This window comes from Myotis yumanensis, unplaced genomic scaffold, assembly GCF_028538775.1.
Source record: "Myotis yumanensis isolate MYYU_CA2020_CCGP unplaced genomic scaffold, mMyoYum1.0.hap1 SCAF_18, whole genome shotgun sequence".
Taxonomy (NCBI): domain Eukaryota; kingdom Metazoa; phylum Chordata; class Mammalia; order Chiroptera; family Vespertilionidae; genus Myotis; species Myotis yumanensis.
The window spans coordinates 15,757,496-15,775,838 of record NW_027223769.1 but is presented as its reverse complement, the minus strand read 5'-3'; the positions used below and the strand labels follow the sequence as shown (position 1 = coordinate 15,775,838).

Here is an 18,343-nt window from a genome sequence, read left to right as displayed (position 1 = left end):
GGAGTCTCCAAGGACATATTTGTGGGTTGTATAATTCGTGAAGGAAAAACACATTCATCTTGATCAACATTCTGTCTGTCAGTGAGGCTGAGCCAGAGAAGGTCAGGACCAAATGTTAAGTTGTAACATTTGACTTCCTGTTCCTTGCTGCAGGAACATTCAAGGATGTTAATAGGCTTAGCTCTGGTCTACAGAAACAAGACAATTTCAGGAACAAAGTGAATGGTGGAGCCAAGATCACAAAAGGGCTGCCTCCTGAGAACAGGGCAGGGGGTCATGGTGCATGAGGTGGGCTTGTCCAAACTGTGCTGAAAGAAGGTGCCCAGAAGGACTCGCTGTGCCGGCATGAAATAGCCAGCAGAGCCTTCCCAAGAACCCATGGCCGAGCTGTATGCTCCCTGGTATGTGAATTTGCTTTTGGAACAATAGCAGTGGCGTAATTGGAATCCATCTTGTGTGGTTTTTCCTCGGATGATTTAGAATTAGTTCAATTTATTTTCAAAGAGTATAACCCAATGACAGCATAAAGGCAATGTCTCGAATTGCTTTCCCATCCTCGGGTAGAGTAGGTGGATGTCATTTGCTGATTCATTACTCTCTCAGCGGGCTCCTGGGTTTCGAAAGCTACCTGGAATTATTGCCTGCAATAGAACTCCAAACCCAAGTAAGCTTTGCATAAAAATGCATTTGACTTAAGGGAAAACATAGAGTACTGATTATCAGTAACCCCGATGGCAGATTTGATTCGGGGTGCACTTCCGAATGGGAGTGAGTTCTAAGAAAGGGTGGACGAATCAGGCTTCCTGCAGCCGCTCAGACTGCACTTTCTAAAGTGGAGGAGGTAATACTGATTAAGCTCCTGAAATTAATGCACAGGGGCCATAAACAGCAGAGGACCGACGGGCAAAGGTCATAAAGCTGAAATTGCTCTAAGTGATGGGCATTTAGAACCTAATTTTAGAAACAGCCTCCAACCCTTGGTGAGCTCATGGGCTTTTGTCATTTGGAGTCAGTAATTGAATTTTCTGGACGTTTTGATCAGTATATAACTTTGTGAAGCCGATTACACAGCAGAACACAATTTTAAGTCTGACAAAGGCATTACCTTCTCCTGTGTGACTAGGGAACATGCAGAGAGCACCGCCCTCCTAACAGCACTTGGTTTGGGGGAGAGAAAAGGGAAAAAACCACCTTGCTCTTTCATGTAACTTAGTAAGATTCATTTAGATTCTATGCAGATCATTTAATAACAGGTTTTGTAAAACCTTAACATAAGGAGCCCCCATAAAACGTATTATCTTTTATTACCCATACAGAGAATGGCATTTTAGATGGTAATAAATCGAAACCCAAGGAAAGCTATTTGCTTTTGGAGAGTGCATGGTGAGCAGCGGGAACATCAGTTTCCCGATTTCACACAGCGGCAAATATGGGTCACCGGAGACTGCCTCCAGCTGGGCTGGCTGAGGCTCCTCTGAATAACATTCCCTTGTCCCCTCCTTGTGTTTTTGGGAAGGTCATTCCCATTCACACCTCACTGCTGAGATTTGGTTGTCCCACTTTCATTGTCTCCCCTTCCATCTTATACACCTCAAGGTGTGTGAGGAGCCAAGGACTGAGCCTGGGGTTGGGACCAGCCACGGGCCTCTACCATGAGGTGGAGGAGAACCCAGCCCTCCAGCATCAGCGAGTGCAAAGACTCGCTTGCCATAGATGCCTCTCCAAAGGGGAAGGACTTTCCCTGCTCCTTTCTGGAAGCAGAGCCTTGTCACCCTACCCTACTCTGCAAAACCCAGCCTTCTAGAGAGAGACTTGGCCTGCCCAGCCTTGCCCAGGCCCTGTCTTTGGGCCAGTACCCTCTGCAACCCAGAATAACAACCCAGAATAGTCTCCTATCTTCTTCCATAGAAATTTACTTCCACATCATGACCCCATATCTAATTCTATAGTAGGACACTCTCTTCAGCAGGAATGTGTCTTTAATTCTCCCTCCCCCGTGTCTAGGTGGGGCTGTCTCTCCTTTGTTGTACCACAATACTCTGTTCTCACTCCTATCCCATTCTACTGGAACTATCGGGGTCCCTCCTACTAGACTTGGCTGCCTTTATTGTCACCACTACATAGCACAAGGCCTAACACATCATAAGTGCTCGGTTACTGTTTGGTAAATTGAGTAACCTCCACATAGCCTTCCTTGGCACCCCACATTCTGACTCCCTTCACTTGGACCTTAATTGGCAATGTTTTGATAATGTTGGCATCTCATCAGACCTTACACACTTGTTTGTTGCTCATTTATCTGGAATATAAATGCACCAAAATCAGGGTCTGTCATTCATTGCCTCCTAGCAGAGTTACTTGAACCTAGAAGGTACTATATAAAGGTTTTATTTCTTTTTTTATTTTTAGAGATTTTATCTGTATGATAGTGCTACCACTTTTTTTATATTTTATTGATTTTTTACAGAGAGGAAGGGAGAGGGACAGAGAGTTAAAAACATCAATGAGAGAGAAACATCAATCAGCTGCCTCCTGCACACTCCCCACTGTGGATGTGCCCGCAACCAAGGTACATGCCCTTGACTGGAATCAAACCTGGGACCCTTCAGTCCGCAGGCCGACGCTCTATCCACTGAGCCAAACCGGTTAGGGCTATATAAAGGTTTTAGTGGAATCAAACTGAATGTCAAATATTTGCCACCTTGGGTCTGAAGGGGGTGATTTTTCCAGGTATGCCATTGGCAGTTCACTTACTGTAACTCATCAGTAACATCGGAAAATGTACGCTTCTCCTGGAAATGTTTTGTTTGATTTTGGTATCACTTAGGTTATTCCAACTGTATAAGTCAAGAATCGGTGTTTATTTCCCCTGTTGCTTGCCCACCCTGCTGGCTTTGTCAGCAGCCAGTAAATCTCGAGGAATGAGCTCTGCAGGCTTCTCCTTACCCACCAGATGCCAGCAGGGGAGTGAAAACACAGCAGGTGACAGCCAGGAACATGAATGTTCGCATTAGCACTGAGGAGCAAGGTGTCAGGAGGCCCACAGACAACCACAAGTCAAACCCACTTGCCATAGAGCACAGGCACTGGGAATCAGGCACATTTGTGAGGGAATGTATGCAGGTCCTGCTGAATTTATGAACTACCTATCCCCAGTGTTATGTGGCCAGAGTGGATAAATCAAACTCCAGACAGACAACAACTCGTTCTGCTTCAGATAATGTTTTCGCCAATCTGTTTGCGATATTTATAGGCCAGGTGTCAGGTGCAGCCAACCTGGAGAAGGATGTGGTCCCTGTTCTGGTGCCATATAACAAGGAGTCTTGCCTTGCCCAGCCTATCTGGACAAAGCTGTTGAGTGAATGAATAAATTATGTTATATCTTTGCTATAAATCTCATGTAAATATTTCTTATTAACCGTACATCAAATGTTAGACAACAAAGAGATTAGTTGGGGGCGGGGGGGAAGCCTTACAGCTTTCCTTGACAACTAAAGCACAATGGATAAGCTCTTGCTGGTTCACAAGAACTGATGCGGATATCTCTTTCCAACTATGCGTTCAGTGACATCATGTTGGTAGCTTGCAATCAGCCATGGTAGAAATATTTAAACCACCAGAATTGACAAACACTACAAAATCAAGAGACTCTGCTGTTAAACATTTATGAGCACATGGCTCTGTGTAATCCATTACAGTGGGGCCTTGACTTATGAATGTCCGGACTAACGAGTTTTTCGAGATACGAGCCGTCTCTCGGCTGATTTTTTGCTTTGAGTTGTGAGCTAAAATTCGGGTTACGAGCCAGCTTCAGATACCCCACCGCTAGTTGGCGCAGCGAACGTCACAGTGAACGCCACAACATCAGCCCAGCATCACGTGTCTCACTCGTTCACTTTTGATTTGACATACGAGCTCCATCACGGAACGAGTTAAACTCGTAAGTCAAGGCCCCACTGTATTCTATAAAAATATATCAATGATTGACTAATTATTACATAACTACAATGTGCCAGGCACCAAATTAAAGCTGGGAGATAAATCTCTAAACAAGACAAGTCCCTGATCTTGTGGGGGGGATGTATTAGTTATCTATTGCTGCATAATAAATTACCCCCAGAACTTAGTGACCTAACACGGTTGATATTTATTATCTCACAGTTTCTGTTTTCTGGAGTCTGGGCATGGCTTGGCTATGTCCTCTGCTTAATGGACTTTCACAACGCTGCAACCCATGTGTTTGTCCACAATCTACAGTCTCAGCTAAGGTTCGACTGGGGACGGACCAATTCCAGCGTCATTCAGTGGTTGTTGACAGCATGCAGTTCCTTCTGACTGTTCCTAGGGGCCACCCTTAGCTCTGCCCCATCTTTAGAAGACTTTCCAAATGTCTACTACATAATAACAGCAGCCGCCTATTGGGCATTGACATATACCAGGCTCTGTGCTTAGCACTGTGTTACTTCTTTTCATTCTCACTTACCCTGAAAGTAATATTATTCTCCCCATTTTACAGGTAAGGGAACTGAGGCTATGAGAACTTCATAACTTGATCAGGATTGCTTAGCTCCTAAGTGGTGGATCCAGGATAATAGTAATTGATCTGATTTCAAGTGTCCCTTCCGAAGGGTCAACCACCTATTCTGCTATAAGGCCTCTGCCTTTGTGGAGCTTCAGTGCAATAAAGAATGAGCAGCAGCAAATGGGCAGGAAGCAGCCTGGAGGAAGAAGTAGAGGCAGAAAGGTCAAAAGGAAGAAAAGCTGGGGTAGAGTGGAAAGAAATTCAGTGGACAAAGTGCCAAGAGACACATGAAGCGTGGTTTCAGGTGATACAAGAGAAGGATGGGGCACTGCACGGGTTAATGGCAAAACCTTTTCCATGTAACATTTACTCGTTGATTTCCCCCCACAGCTACCATTATGCTTGTTATTAGTGATAAATGTTCCGTTAAATGCATACTTGTATGGAAGTCGCTGTCGCTGTGTAAAACATCAAGGGTCCAGTGATTGATTATGTGCCATATTTAATGACACGGCTTGATTTTCTTTTTTCAAGATGAAATGTTTGGTTTTCAAATCAGTGTGTTCAGTGAACCTGACGTGTGTCCGTGGAGATATACCCGAGGCTCTTTCTTGCAGACACACCATCTTCCTTTTGTTTCTAGGATATATATTAACTGGGAGCTCGTAGACACCCAGGAGCAGATAGCAAATGCAGTAGAAATGCATGACTGCAGAATCCAGACCAGGAGAGCAGCTTAACTCTCTTAGCTGTGTCTTACAGATCAGATCGCTTAAATGAAATCAGAGCAGCCAATTTAATTTTCCCAGTTTTGACACAGTGCATTTCTTGGTCAAAATAAAATCCTATCTCCTTGAGCTAGAGCTCCCCAACGTATAAGCCATTCCCTGAGAATAAATGACTCTGGTTTGGAAAGGCCACTGATATGCTCGGACCTTTGAGATATAATTTAGTTCAGGGAAACAGTAATATATCATCATTATCAACAATGAAAGTAAATTGCCCACCTTGTGTGTTACATACTGGCTAGGTGCGGGGGTCAAAGGCATTGTCCTTGCCCTTGAAAACTGTCATTTACTTAGGAAGATAGTAAATGGGCATTCAAAATAAAACCAAACAGGAAATAAGGCCTTTATATTAGTCAGGGTAGGCTAAGCACTGTAGCCGACTTTCTTCAACCAAAGGAATGGCTTCGTTCTTGTTCATGCCACAGTCTATAAAGCAGGTCAGTGAATGGGCTCTGCTTCATATAGTTACTTGGAGATGCAGGGTTCTCCCTGCTTGGGAAAGAGAAAACACAGAGGCTTTTGTGGGCGGTTTAGGAGCCATGCCAGCACATCACTTCTCCCATATTCCATTGTCCAGAATAGGTCCCACGAGCTCATGTTATAGTCTAGCTATGTGCCCTAGAGTCAAAGGAAGTAGGATTTGGTGAACAAGTAACATTTGGCTTCACCACAGTTTCCTTTGGTGGCAAACAATTGAAACTGAGTCTGGCTGGTTTCAGTGCCAGAAAGAATCTCCTGAACAAACACTGGCGTATGTTACAGAATCGAGGACAGATTGAAGTCAGCAGCGGGCACAGCCCCAGCTCTCAGCAGCGGAGCCTGGCTCTTTCTGGTTAGAGCAGCGCCTTCAGCCTAACTCAGCCTGAAAGGCTCTTTCTATTGGAGTTGATCACACATCTCCCATCTGAGCCTCAAACCAACTGAGAGAAATAAACACACGAATCCTGTGAGATTCTTGGCATGGAGACTGCCGTTTGGCCTTGAGAGGATAATGGGCCTTCCGGCCCCCTGTTCAGTTCACTCACCAAGTGACAGAATAGCTGGACAGCTGGAGGTCTCATCCCCCAGAGGCGTGCCTTCTGCACACACAGAGAGGAGCACCACAGTGGCAGGTTTACTCCCAAAACATTTAAGAAGGCAGAAATCCCTCTATGGGGCCCAGGAGCAATGTGGGGAGAGGAGAAAAGTTTTCCCTTACATTCTGTCTCTGTGATGCCTGGTTCCACATTTCATATTCCCAGAAACCAGTTGTCCTAGGGGGTTAGGGAGTTACCTGTGAATCAGTCAGTGGGTGCAAGAAAGACAAACCTGACCCATGGCCACCAGCGCTTACTTCTCTGCATCAATGGTCCTTCCCAGAGAATGGGGCAGCTGTGGGCTGCCTAGTTTTTTCAGCAGAGCAACAAAGGCAATGTGACTGCTGAGCGGTACAGCAATGAATATGTATGTATAGTTCAAGTAAGCGTGACTACAGGAAGGAGGGATTGGAAAAGACTTCCTGGGAAAGGCTCCACTGGAGTGGGAAGCAGGTCACTGTGAGTGGAAGGCACTCCCGTTGTATGAGAGCTCGGAGTTCCGGTGGCATTTTCTCACAGGTCTTTACATCTCAGAGGTGGTTGCTTTTGTTATTGATTGGTTTTTGTTATTGCTGTCATTGTAAAAGCAATAATGTTTATTACAGAAAACAACACACAAAATACTTATAGGCCCATGGACTTTTTTATCTTTCAAAAATGAAAACTTGTAAACAACTCAAATGGCCATCCAATAAGGAATGACTGAATAAATTATAATGCATCCATACAGTGGGCTGTTAAGCAGCTGTTAAAATGAAGAGACAGACCTGTAAGCACTGAGATGAAAATGAGATGCTAAAACAAATTGTACAGCTGTGTGAATGCTATCATTTGTATGATATGAGTGTATATAAAGTGTGTGTGATGTGTAGGAGAAAGGAAGGAGACAACAAACTACAATAACAATATTTACCTCTTGAAAATGGGGTGGGGGTTGGAGAAGGGTGGAGGAGAATCCCCCTTTCCACTTTAGAAATGACTGTATAATTTCTATTTTTCCTCACAATAATTGGGTATATTTTCAATAGTAAAAACATTTTAATGGTAGCCTTAAGTTTGCCAGAAAATTGAGCCTTTTGGAACATCTCATTGCAAGCCTTGCAATTTATCTACTAAATAGTCTAATTGATTTTCTGCTAGGTTAATCAATATATTTCCCATTGCAGTCATAAAGTTTTATTTACTTCAGGAGATGGGAATTGGCTGGTTCATTTTTTTTAATTATTTATAAAATTTGTTAAACTATCAGAGAGTTAAGCCAATGTGTCTTTCCTTTGTGCTATCACAAACAGGCATTCGGTCGGCTTAGTGGTGAATCTATTTTGCTGCAGTTATATGTAAATATCCTGTCCTCAACCCTGAGCTTCCTGAAGAAAGGAACACTGATTTTCCATTCCTATGTCCCCAACACTCAGAACAATATTTTGAGTAGATATTCAATAACTTCTAATTAAATGGATGCATAAATTAATGGAAAAAATATAATATTCTCAGATCAAAATATGTTTCTGTGGAGGGAGAAATGTTTTTTAAAATGTACTCATGAAATTATTGGAATGTTGTTGTGAGGAGCCTATTGTGATGTTGTAGCATGATATGATAGCTCTTACACTTTCTGCAGAAAATTGGTCATAACATTAGTTGCATTAGTCAAGATTCCCTTGTTGCTACTCACAGAACATCTTATTTAAATGTTTTAAGGAAAGGAGACATTTATTAGCTCACAGAACTCACAAAATCTGAGGGATAAATTCTGGCTTCAAAATGACTGAAAAAAGCACAAATGAAGTTTTTAGAAAACCATCATTTCTACCTCTCAGTTCTAGGTTATCTTCTTTCTCAGGCTGACTGTCTCTGTGTGGTTGCAAATGCCACTACCAGCTCCAGATTTATGCCCTACCACCTTCAAGCCCAACAGAAAGAGGACATCTTTACCTAAGAGTTCTAAAAGAAATGTGTCTGGAACTGAGTTTCAACCCCAGGTGGCCTCACCTAGGTTACTCGCTCATCCCATGGACATGGGAATGGGAGGCCCTGATTGTCCAGGCCTGAGCCACATGACCATCCCTAGATCAGGAATAGTGTCAAACCTAACTTAACTCCACCTGTGCTGAGATGGAAGAAGAGGTGGTGCCCTCAAAAGAATTATAGCATAGACACCAGAGGAGAGGGAAGGGAAGGACACTGGAAAAGCAACACAGCACATATCCCCTTAGTGCTTGAAGCAGCCCTGTAGTGCATGTCCATAGCAACCTGTACTGCAAATTGGGAAGAGTGATTGCTGTGAGGAATTGACATCCTTGTGAGATAGCTATCATAGAATCACACTCATCCCCCAATGTGCTTCATGGAGCAAGATTGGGTATTCTTTAGGGACAAGCCGTGCCTGAGATAAATTAAACATGCTAGTAGAACTGCTATGAAAATTGGTAAGATCTTTTTCGAAAGCAATATTGAAATATGAAAAAAAAGCCTTAAAATATTCATACTCTTTGATCAAGTAATTCCATGTCTTGGAATCTGTCATTCAAAAAAAAAAGTCAAAATATATTAAAAACTTCCTGAATAAAGATGATCATTGTAGTATTATTTAGATTGTCTAAAAGCTGTGGTACATTTATGCAATGGAATACTACACAGCTATAAAAAAGAAGGAACTCTTACCCTTTGCAACAGCATGGATGGACCTGGAGATTATTATGCTAAGTGAAATAAACCAGTCAGAGAAAGACAAGTGCCATATGTCTCACTAATATGGGAAATCTAATGAACAAAATAAACTAACAAAATAGAACCAGAGGCATGGATGCATGGAACAGACTGACAGATGTCAGAGTGGAGGGGAGGGGGGAGGGAGTGGGGAGGACTGGGTAAAAGAAGGTGAAGAGATTAGCTAAAGAACATATATGCATAGCCCATGGACAAAGACAAGTGTGGTGAAAGCCAGAAAAGAGGGTAGGGGGCGGTGCTGGGGCTGGGTGGAGGTGGGCAAAGGGGAGTAAAATGGGGGTCATCTGTAATAGTGGCAACAATAAATAAAAATAAAAAATTTTAAAAAACTAGAAATAACTTCTAAATCCTAATAATAGAAGATTAAGTTAATTATAAATTAGCATATTATATTTTATGCAACCCTTAAAGTAATGTCAAGGAATTATATTGATAAATGGTATTACATGGAGAAAATGACATTAAGTTTATTATAATCTCTTGAATATCAGAAAAAAGCCTATATAATTTCTTATTTTTATGGTTACGTGCTTCCCAAAATATGCAATATATTATTACAAAAGTAAAAAAGTCATACAAGAAATTAGAACTGAGTAGTGATTAGTATGTCTAGAGACACTTGGGGAAAATTTTGAAGATGGTCCAATTTATTGGTTTCATTATCCTCCAGCTATAAAATTTATGGCAAATAGTAAATCCAGTTCAACTTGTCAATGATAAGTAGAAAGTCACTTACATTAGGCTGATGGTTTTCCAGCTTCGGCTTGAGAGTAGATGACATTTCAGGAGCCTTCACAGAGAGGTGCCAACTGAACCAGGCAGAACCAGAATTACCCAGAGCTTGGCTTGTGCTAAATTCTGTTTGCACTCAGCAATAAGGGAATTCTGTGACCTTCCATCCTGGTGGAGCTCATTTCACAAAATACAGGGTGTCCCCCCAAAACTGTATACACACTTTAACAGCTGATAGCTCAATTTTGAAAATGAAATGTATTTTCATAAACACTGCCTTTATAATTACCCAAAATATGTGTATACATTTGGGGGGACACCCTATGTATGTGTGCCCAATTGTCAGGCCTTAAACAATGTTACAATAAAGTTGGGGGGTACATTGTGAGTAACCTGTTCAGGGAGTGTATCAGCACCCCATTCATCTTCTAGAGTTTAGAATGTAGAGCCTTCCAACCATCCAACAGAACTGCTCCTTAAGATGGGAGCTCAGAAGTCTTAGTTAAGAAACAACCAAGTAAAGGTTCCCTGGGGAGCAAACAGCTCGCTACCCTTTAAGAATACTTAAAAGATTGGGGGACAGTGAGCACTGAGCTAGCAAAAATCCCCATGTTAACTTTTAGCTTTAGAAGGAAATTATAGATCCCCCTTTGTGTTTTTGTTCTTTGCTTATCATGGTATTTCTTAAGTATTGGTTGGAATAAGCAATGGTTTTGAAGCCGTTTTACTGCTAGGACTTTTGCAACTGGTAGGACCTTAGATTTTAAAAAAAAATAAAGTCCTTTTATTTTGTTATTGAAGGTGGTTCAATTTGAACTCTCTGGGTGAGTGATTAAGATACCAATCCAAACTGGTTTAAGCAAATAAGAATAATTAATGCCCTAATTAGCTGGAAGTCCAAAGGTAAGACTGGCTTCAGGCATGGCATGACGGAGTGTCTCCAGTGTAATCACTTCTATCAGGATATGGCTGGCTTCATTCTCAGGTAGACACCCCTCACCCCACCTCTGCTATGGCATGAGATGGCTCATCTAGCTCCTGGGCTAAATGCTTCCACAGGGAAACAGGGCTTCCTTCTCTCATCTGTCAAGCACACATCCTGTGCCTGACTAGTCATTATACCCCTGGCTTGGCATGCACCTATTGATTTCTTCTAATCAGGGCTCATTCCAAAAGTTGGCCAGATGGATGGTGGGAAAAGTCAATCCAACCCACACTACATGGGCAGAGAATAAGTGACCAGAAGGTCCCCATAGGAAATGTGGAAGCTGCCTTCCCAGAATGGTGTCCTAGTTAACCAAGACAGGCAAATCCACCACAGAAGGCAATTTTATTTATTTTTATTTTATTTTATTTTATTTTATTTTATTTTATTTTATTGGATTTATTGGGGTGGCATTGGTTAATAAACTTTATATAGGTTTCAGGTGTACAATTCTATAACACATCATCTGTGTATTATATAGTGTGTTCACCACCCAAAATCAATCCTCCTTCTATTACCATTTATCCCCCTTTACCCTTTTCTACCTCCCCACCCTCCTTTCCCCTTGGTAATCACCATACTGTTGTCTGTATCTAACTGAAATAAACAAGTCAGAGAAAGACTAGTACCATATGATTTCATTTAAATATGGAACTTAATGAACAAAATAAACTAACAAACAAAATAGAAACAGACTCACTGACACAGAGAATAGACTGACAGCTGTCAGAGGGGAGGAGTGTTTGGAGGCTGGGTGAAAAGGTAAAGGAATTAAGAAAGAAAATCAGAAAAAAATGTGAATGCAGGCTTGGTTGCTTTCCACCCACTGCACTCTTCTTCATCTTGGGATCAGGGCCACTTAGTTGTTCTGAATGATTAAATAGGGTAGCAAAATATCTGTCAAATATTCAAATGAAAAACTTGTGTACATTGAAAGACAATAATGCAATTCTGCCATGATTCACTTATCAGATCATGGTACGATTAAAATGCATCTTCCAAATTTAACATAACACCAAAAACTTAATGACTAAAATTGACATGAAAGAAGTTCAGTACAAGTGTCTATAAACTTCAGTTGGTATTTTTTCACCTGTAACATGGGAACAACAAATGTGGTTTAGCACGCTTGTTGGCAAGATTAACAATGATGATTTCTGAAAAGTATAGGAATTCAATGCCAGGCCCATCCTGTTGTTCAGTAAGCATGAGTTCCTAATGCTGCTATCTTTGTCCTAAATCTCATTTCGAGGTCAGTTTCATGAGTTTGCCATGAAATGAAATGTGTGGGCATAAATATCAAACGTGCAATGTTTACCCAAACTCAGAAACGCAACAATTTGGAATGTGTCAAAAGTTCCCTTAAAGAAGAACAGAAAATAGATGCTACCCTACACCCAACTCCAGTCTATGGATAGTGACTACCTCCTTTTGGAGAGAATCCCAGGGGTATTTATACACCACAGGTACAAATGCTGTAACTGATTAAAGATGCCCGTCCTCGATGGAGGAGGCCACAGAGGCAACTCAAGCAATATGCTTGCTACCTACTGGAATCTAAATACCATCTTCTCTGCTGTGATTTTGCTTTGTAGACTATGGAAAATCCCAAGTATGAGTTGATCATTGAGGCTCAAGATATGGTTGGACAGCTTTATGGATTACTAGGCACAGCCACAGCGACAATCCTGATTGATGACAAAAATGACCACTCACCAGAATTCACCAAGAAAGAGGTAAGTAAGCCTCTGCTAACACCACCCTTGGGGTCACAGCCATGATTGCTGATCAATATTAAATCCTTTGTACACAGCCCCTGCTGGCTCCCTGTTTGCAAAATCAAAACCCTCCCTTTTGGAGAAAGGATTATGTTATGCCAGAATACTATTTCATATTTTTATCTTTTTTTTTTTTTTTTTGCAAAGCTGGAAATACCAGAGCATTATGAGAACAAAAGCATTGAATCTTGTTAAAGTCTGTGAGAAAATAACTTTCAATGCCATTTTCGTAGTTTTATCGGTGCTATTTAGCCGTGAGTGATGTGAGTCCCATTGTGATTTTAGCATAACAATAACTATTTTTTTCAGCAAGTATAGATCCAGAGACCAGACAGAACAGCTGCAAAAGGGTAAAGCAGATTTTCTTGGCAATAGCAAGGTGGCCTAGAAGCTTATAAATAACAACCGCGTTGGCCTGTCTGGGAGAGCCATTATTTACTCTGGGCTCCTATGCTTTTATGATTATGGATCATCGGTGTTGTTTCCCATTATTTCAAAGGAGCAATTTTTGGGGACAGGCTGAGTACACAAAATTACATTCTCAGTTGCTGAATTTGTATCAACTATGCATCTAATGGAAATGTGCTAAGATCATGGTTTCTTTGCGGGTCATGGCCAGGCCAAAGGATTGGACACCCCTCTTACTGACCAAGAGCATAGAATCAATGAAGGCAGCCCTGCCTTCAGCCAAGCCTTTCCTCTGCATCCCCCTCCCCACAGGCTCTCCACCTCCCATCCATTGCCTTATTAAACTGTGTGAGGTTGATTTCATTGACCTTTGACCAATGAGGGAGCTTATTTTAGGCTCAGAGAATCTGCTCCAAGGTCCTGGGCTGAGTACACAGCAGAAATGGGATATGAGCCCAGCTCCACAGGAGCCATGCTCCCCCCAACTGCAGTGCTGTGCTTCCCATCTGCCCTGAGGTCTCCACCCTCCCAGGCATTCAGAGAAAAGACCCAGGTCTGCATTTGCAGTTGCCCCTCCCCTCTCTCAAGAATCCAGGGACTATCCCAGCTCCTGGCTCCCCAGTGACCTCTCACCCCTGCAGCCCTGCATGACTCATTCCAGAGGAGGAAATAGCCCTCTCCTAGTCTTGGGCACTCAGGACTCCAGCCTCAAACAGCAAAGTCCACAGTAGCTGATGGCTCCATTCTATTGCTCCCATGCAGTGTTCCTGTAACTGCATACAGATTGCACATTTCCCCAGGTTTCTCAAACTGGTGTTCCAAGAAATTTGTTCCATTAGCTACACCATTGTAGGGCAGGGGGTGAGGGGAGCTTTCAGGGTCAAAAGATGTGGTGAATACTGAGTTGAATCCTTTAAAAAATTTCTTTTACCACATGACTTCTGGGTAGCTTTTAAATGCTGTGTGCTTCTCTAAGAGAGGTAGGTTTGGGCTGTAGGTTTTCTCAGATTTATTTGGCCTGGGAATAATTTTTCCTGGGCCACCTCATCATGTCCCATTGAACTAATGGCCCATGGAATATTCACCGGGGATATTGGTTTATCTGCAGAATTTCTGGTGAACCTATTTCAAAAACAGAGTTCAAGGCACATTGTAATTTTCTATATATATATATATATGTAGTAATGAAAATAGAAATTGGATAATCACAACCTAAAATAAAAAAACCTATCAAAGTTATGAGGTGGGTGAGATTAATTAGTTATTTCAAAGAGGCTCCTGTGACTGGGGTGGGGGGTGGTGTGCATGGTCATGGACTAAATATTGTGAGAAATTATTTTTCATTGTTTGTTTTTGTTAATACCACTGAATTCAAGAAAAAAATTAACATCTCTAAATGTAAAGTAAAAAACCCTCAGTAGCATAATGGGAAATATATTCTTCACCTATGAATATTGACAAAAGCACAAAAATTCTCTTCAAATAGACAGTGGGCAGTGAGCTTGAGATTCCCTCAGGGCAGGGCTGGTGTTCAACTCAGATAGAGATATGAGTAATAAGACCCTGGCCGGGTAGCTCAGTTGGTTAGAGCTAAGGTTGCCAGTTCGATCCCCGCCTGGGCACATACAAGAAGCATCTAATGAATGCATAAATAAATATAACAACAAATCAATGTTTCTCTCCCCTTTCTCTCTTCTCTCTCTCTAAAAATCAATTTTAAAAAAGAGACATAAGTAATAAAATGAGAGGAATGGGTAGCTAGCAGGAGCATCAAACTCTATCCTCTCTTTCTCTCTCTCTCTCTCTCTCTCTCTCTCTCTCACACACACACACACACACACACACACACACACACACACACACGTGTCCCAAAGGACTCTTTGTCCAATGTTGGATAAAGTAAATTTGCAGTTACATTTTCTAACATGTTCCTGAAAGGCTGTGGTTGTTGTTGAGGAGGGATGCCAGAATTCCTGGAGGCAGTGTAACAAAGATGTAGAGGGGTGGGCTCTTGGACAAGACCTGGATTTGAATCCTACTGACCATACACAAGAGACGAGCACATTAACTGTTTACATTCTCATTAGAGTCTTGTGAATGTTAAATGAGCCAACAATAAAAAGCACTTAGATAGTGCTGGTCATCTCGTATTGTATTGGTAATGAGGACAGAGGTAATAGAAACGGTGGCAATTCAGAAATGAGGGCAGCGGAATAAAGGAAGTAATGAAGAAGATGGTGATGAAGAAGGTGATGGTGAAGAAAACAGTGGTGGCAAGATGATGACAATGTTTCTAAAATTTAAGAGGCCAACTAACATTCTTATCAAATGGCCCAGTTCACCTCCATGTTGAAAGTAAACTTTTTTCTTTTAAGTAATCTTTTTTCTTTAAAATCATCTCTGAACCTGCTCCAGCATATCAGAATACATGGCTAGGACCCTAGAGTTCTAAGGGAGAAAGAATCTTGGAGGAGAGGTGGCAGACTCTGTAAAATGTATCACTATGAATGAAAGCATGAAGGCCCAGAGAAACCTGTGAGAAGGAAAAAGAGAACTGAGCAGGACTCAGCCCAGCTGGTCTCTGGGATGCAGAAGAATGAAACAGCAGGTGTACTGGCAACAGAGAGGAGATATGGAACTTACGATCTTGAAATTAAACCATTTTTAGAGATGAAGTTCAAGGTGCAGTCATTCTAGAATGGAAATGGTGGCCATTTGGGGTTGAGGGTGTCTAGAAAGCTGTGCAAGATGTTGTCTTATATAAGTTCTTACATGTATTAGGTCATTTCTAAGGAAATTCATGGGAATATATGGTGGTTGTCTTTTTTTAAATTCTATTTCACATCTCCAGAAAAATACATGTTTTCATCTAGAGTATTGGTGAGATTGGTTTAAGAGAGAAGTTATGGTTCCTCAAATAATAGAGACTGGAACTGACACTCTGTTAAATGAGATAGAAGGATAGCTTATTTTTCATGTATGCATGTTGGTAGACAGTTCCCAGTCAATATGGTGGCAGCATGACATTGAGTTTCCCAGATTCCTCTTATCTTTGTTGTCTGCCTTCTGCATGGCTGCCTCGTGGTACGATAGGGTCACTGCAGCACCAGCCCTCGTGTCCATATAACAGGAAGAATGAAACAAGACGTGAGAAGGACAAAGGAAGGCCTGCCACCTAAGTAAATGTCATTTAAAGGCTTCCCCTGAAACTCAAATGACTTCTACTTACATCTCCTTAGCTTCCCTTGTCTGTAAGGGAGACTGAGCAATAACTCCAACTATTCTTAGTTGGCATGTTGCAGCCCTTGATAACATAGGGGTTGTTACTAAGGAAGGGGATATTTTAAAGATTACTTTAAAGAGTAAATTTTTAGTGCAAAGTACACTCATTTGTTGTTGCCCTAGTGTTTATTTAAACTGATTGTAAGCTTGCTGAGAAGCACAGCCCACACCTCTTATTCTCTGTTGCATTCCCAGTGGACACTCAAAAAATCAATATTTTCCAAATGTTTCCTGAAGAGAATTTTAACTTGGGAACTGTGTCATTGGGTATGATGAACCAAGGTCATACTTAAAATTGCTACTGATCCGTGGAAATCAATTTTTAGTCATTGACTTTCAAAAAAATGTGGGTTGGAAGCATTAGTCTCCCCATGGAGAATCTTCTGTGAGTTGTTCTAATAGTTTTTAACACATAGCTTTAACTAAGTGTTAGTTTTGACTTTTCTAGAATGGTTATTTTGAAATGATTTTAGGGAATCTAGTTAAACTCTCCAAACTCAGAGTTTGAATTACAGCTCAGAATCTCGCTCCCATTTAGAACAAAGTGACTTGTCCATTCCTCTCCCTAAAGTTATTTAAACACACACACACACACACACACACACACACACACACACTCTTCTGGCCCTCGCCTGTGTGGCTCAGTTGGTTGGAGGGTCGTCCCATACACCAAAAGGTTGCCAGGTCAATTCCTGGTCAGGACACATACTCAGGTTTTGTGCTTGATCCCTGGTGGGGAGCGTGCAGAAAGCAGCTTATCGATGTCCCTCTCACATAGATGTTTCTCTTTCTCCCTCTCCCTTCCTCTCTCTCTAAAAATCAGTCTTTAAAAAAACACTTCTGATTTGCACCTAGAACATAGTTGATGCTCAATAAATACTGACTGAATAACATATTTTCACATGAATTTCTAAACTGTAGATCATGAGGATTAAAAAATTTCCTATTAATTTTTAAAGAATATCCTTGCAAATGATTTTAAGATGTTTTTTAAAGACATTGAGTTTTTCTTCATCCATTCCCTCAATTGATTTTTCAGATTTTAAAAACTTAAAATGGCAACCAGTAATTTAGACTTAATGATTTAGGATTTTGTTTTACTTTATTTTATTTTTGCCATTTGATGAATTCTTTCTAAGGTAAAAGTTTCAATGTTTGAGCTATAACATTATAATACCTGTAATAAAAATGGCATAAAACTTAAAAGGGCCTGTCCTCCAGCTGGAAGATGAGAGGTGAGTGGGTAAATGCTCAGTTTCATAAAGTTGGAGGAGGAGTCGCCAGCTGGACGCCAGAGGCTGAAACTGACCAAGTAGGGGCTGGGGTCCCATCTCCAATTCCTAAAAGCCAGGGCCAGGTCTTTAAGAAATTGATGCCTCAGGAATCTTGTTTTTCTTGGACTATTAGCTTTTATAATAAAATTTTATTAATTAACTGCCTAATTCACCCAGTAATACTTTCCTCTTACATGTTTGACTGCAAACTCTATGGTCTCTTCTCTATATAATAATTATGTAACAGCATTTGCTATAGAAATAAAACAAAAAGTCTAGTCTTTTCCCTAGCAGGTTAATTGGAACTTGCTCTGTATTACTGAGAGTTTTGAAACACTTTTTTAAACTTTATAACACATTTCATCATTGAAAAACTCATGCAAATTTTAAAAATTATTAAATTTGAGAAAATATCAAAAATATATACATGTATATGTATATGTATATGTATATGTATATATATATATGTGTATGTATATATATATATACACACACACACACACAGTGGGGCCTTGACTTACGAGTGTCCCGACTAACGAGTTTTTTGAGATACAAGCCATCTCTCGGCCGAATTTTGATTTGAGTTGCGAGCTAAAATTCGGGTTACGAGCCAGCTTCAGATACCCCACCACTAGTTGGCGCAGCGAACGTCACAGTGAACACCACAACATCAGCCCAGCATCACGTGTCTCACTCGTTCACTGTTGATTTGACATACGAGTAATTTGAGTTACGAGCTCCGTCACAGAATGAATTAAACTCATAAGT

General features: G+C 41.2%; 1 protein-coding gene across 1 annotated transcript in view; it reads left to right on the top strand.

Moving 5' to 3' along the window:
• Positions 1 to 18,343, top strand: part of CDH13 (cadherin 13) — a 1,029,479-nt gene that overhangs the window by 872,394 nt on the left and 138,742 nt on the right. The window contains exon 8 of the mRNA XM_070398947.1: positions 12,429 to 12,569. Coding sequence (XP_070255048.1) covers positions 12,429 to 12,569 — 141 coding nt within the window. The remainder of the gene's footprint in view (positions 1 to 12,428; positions 12,570 to 18,343) is intronic.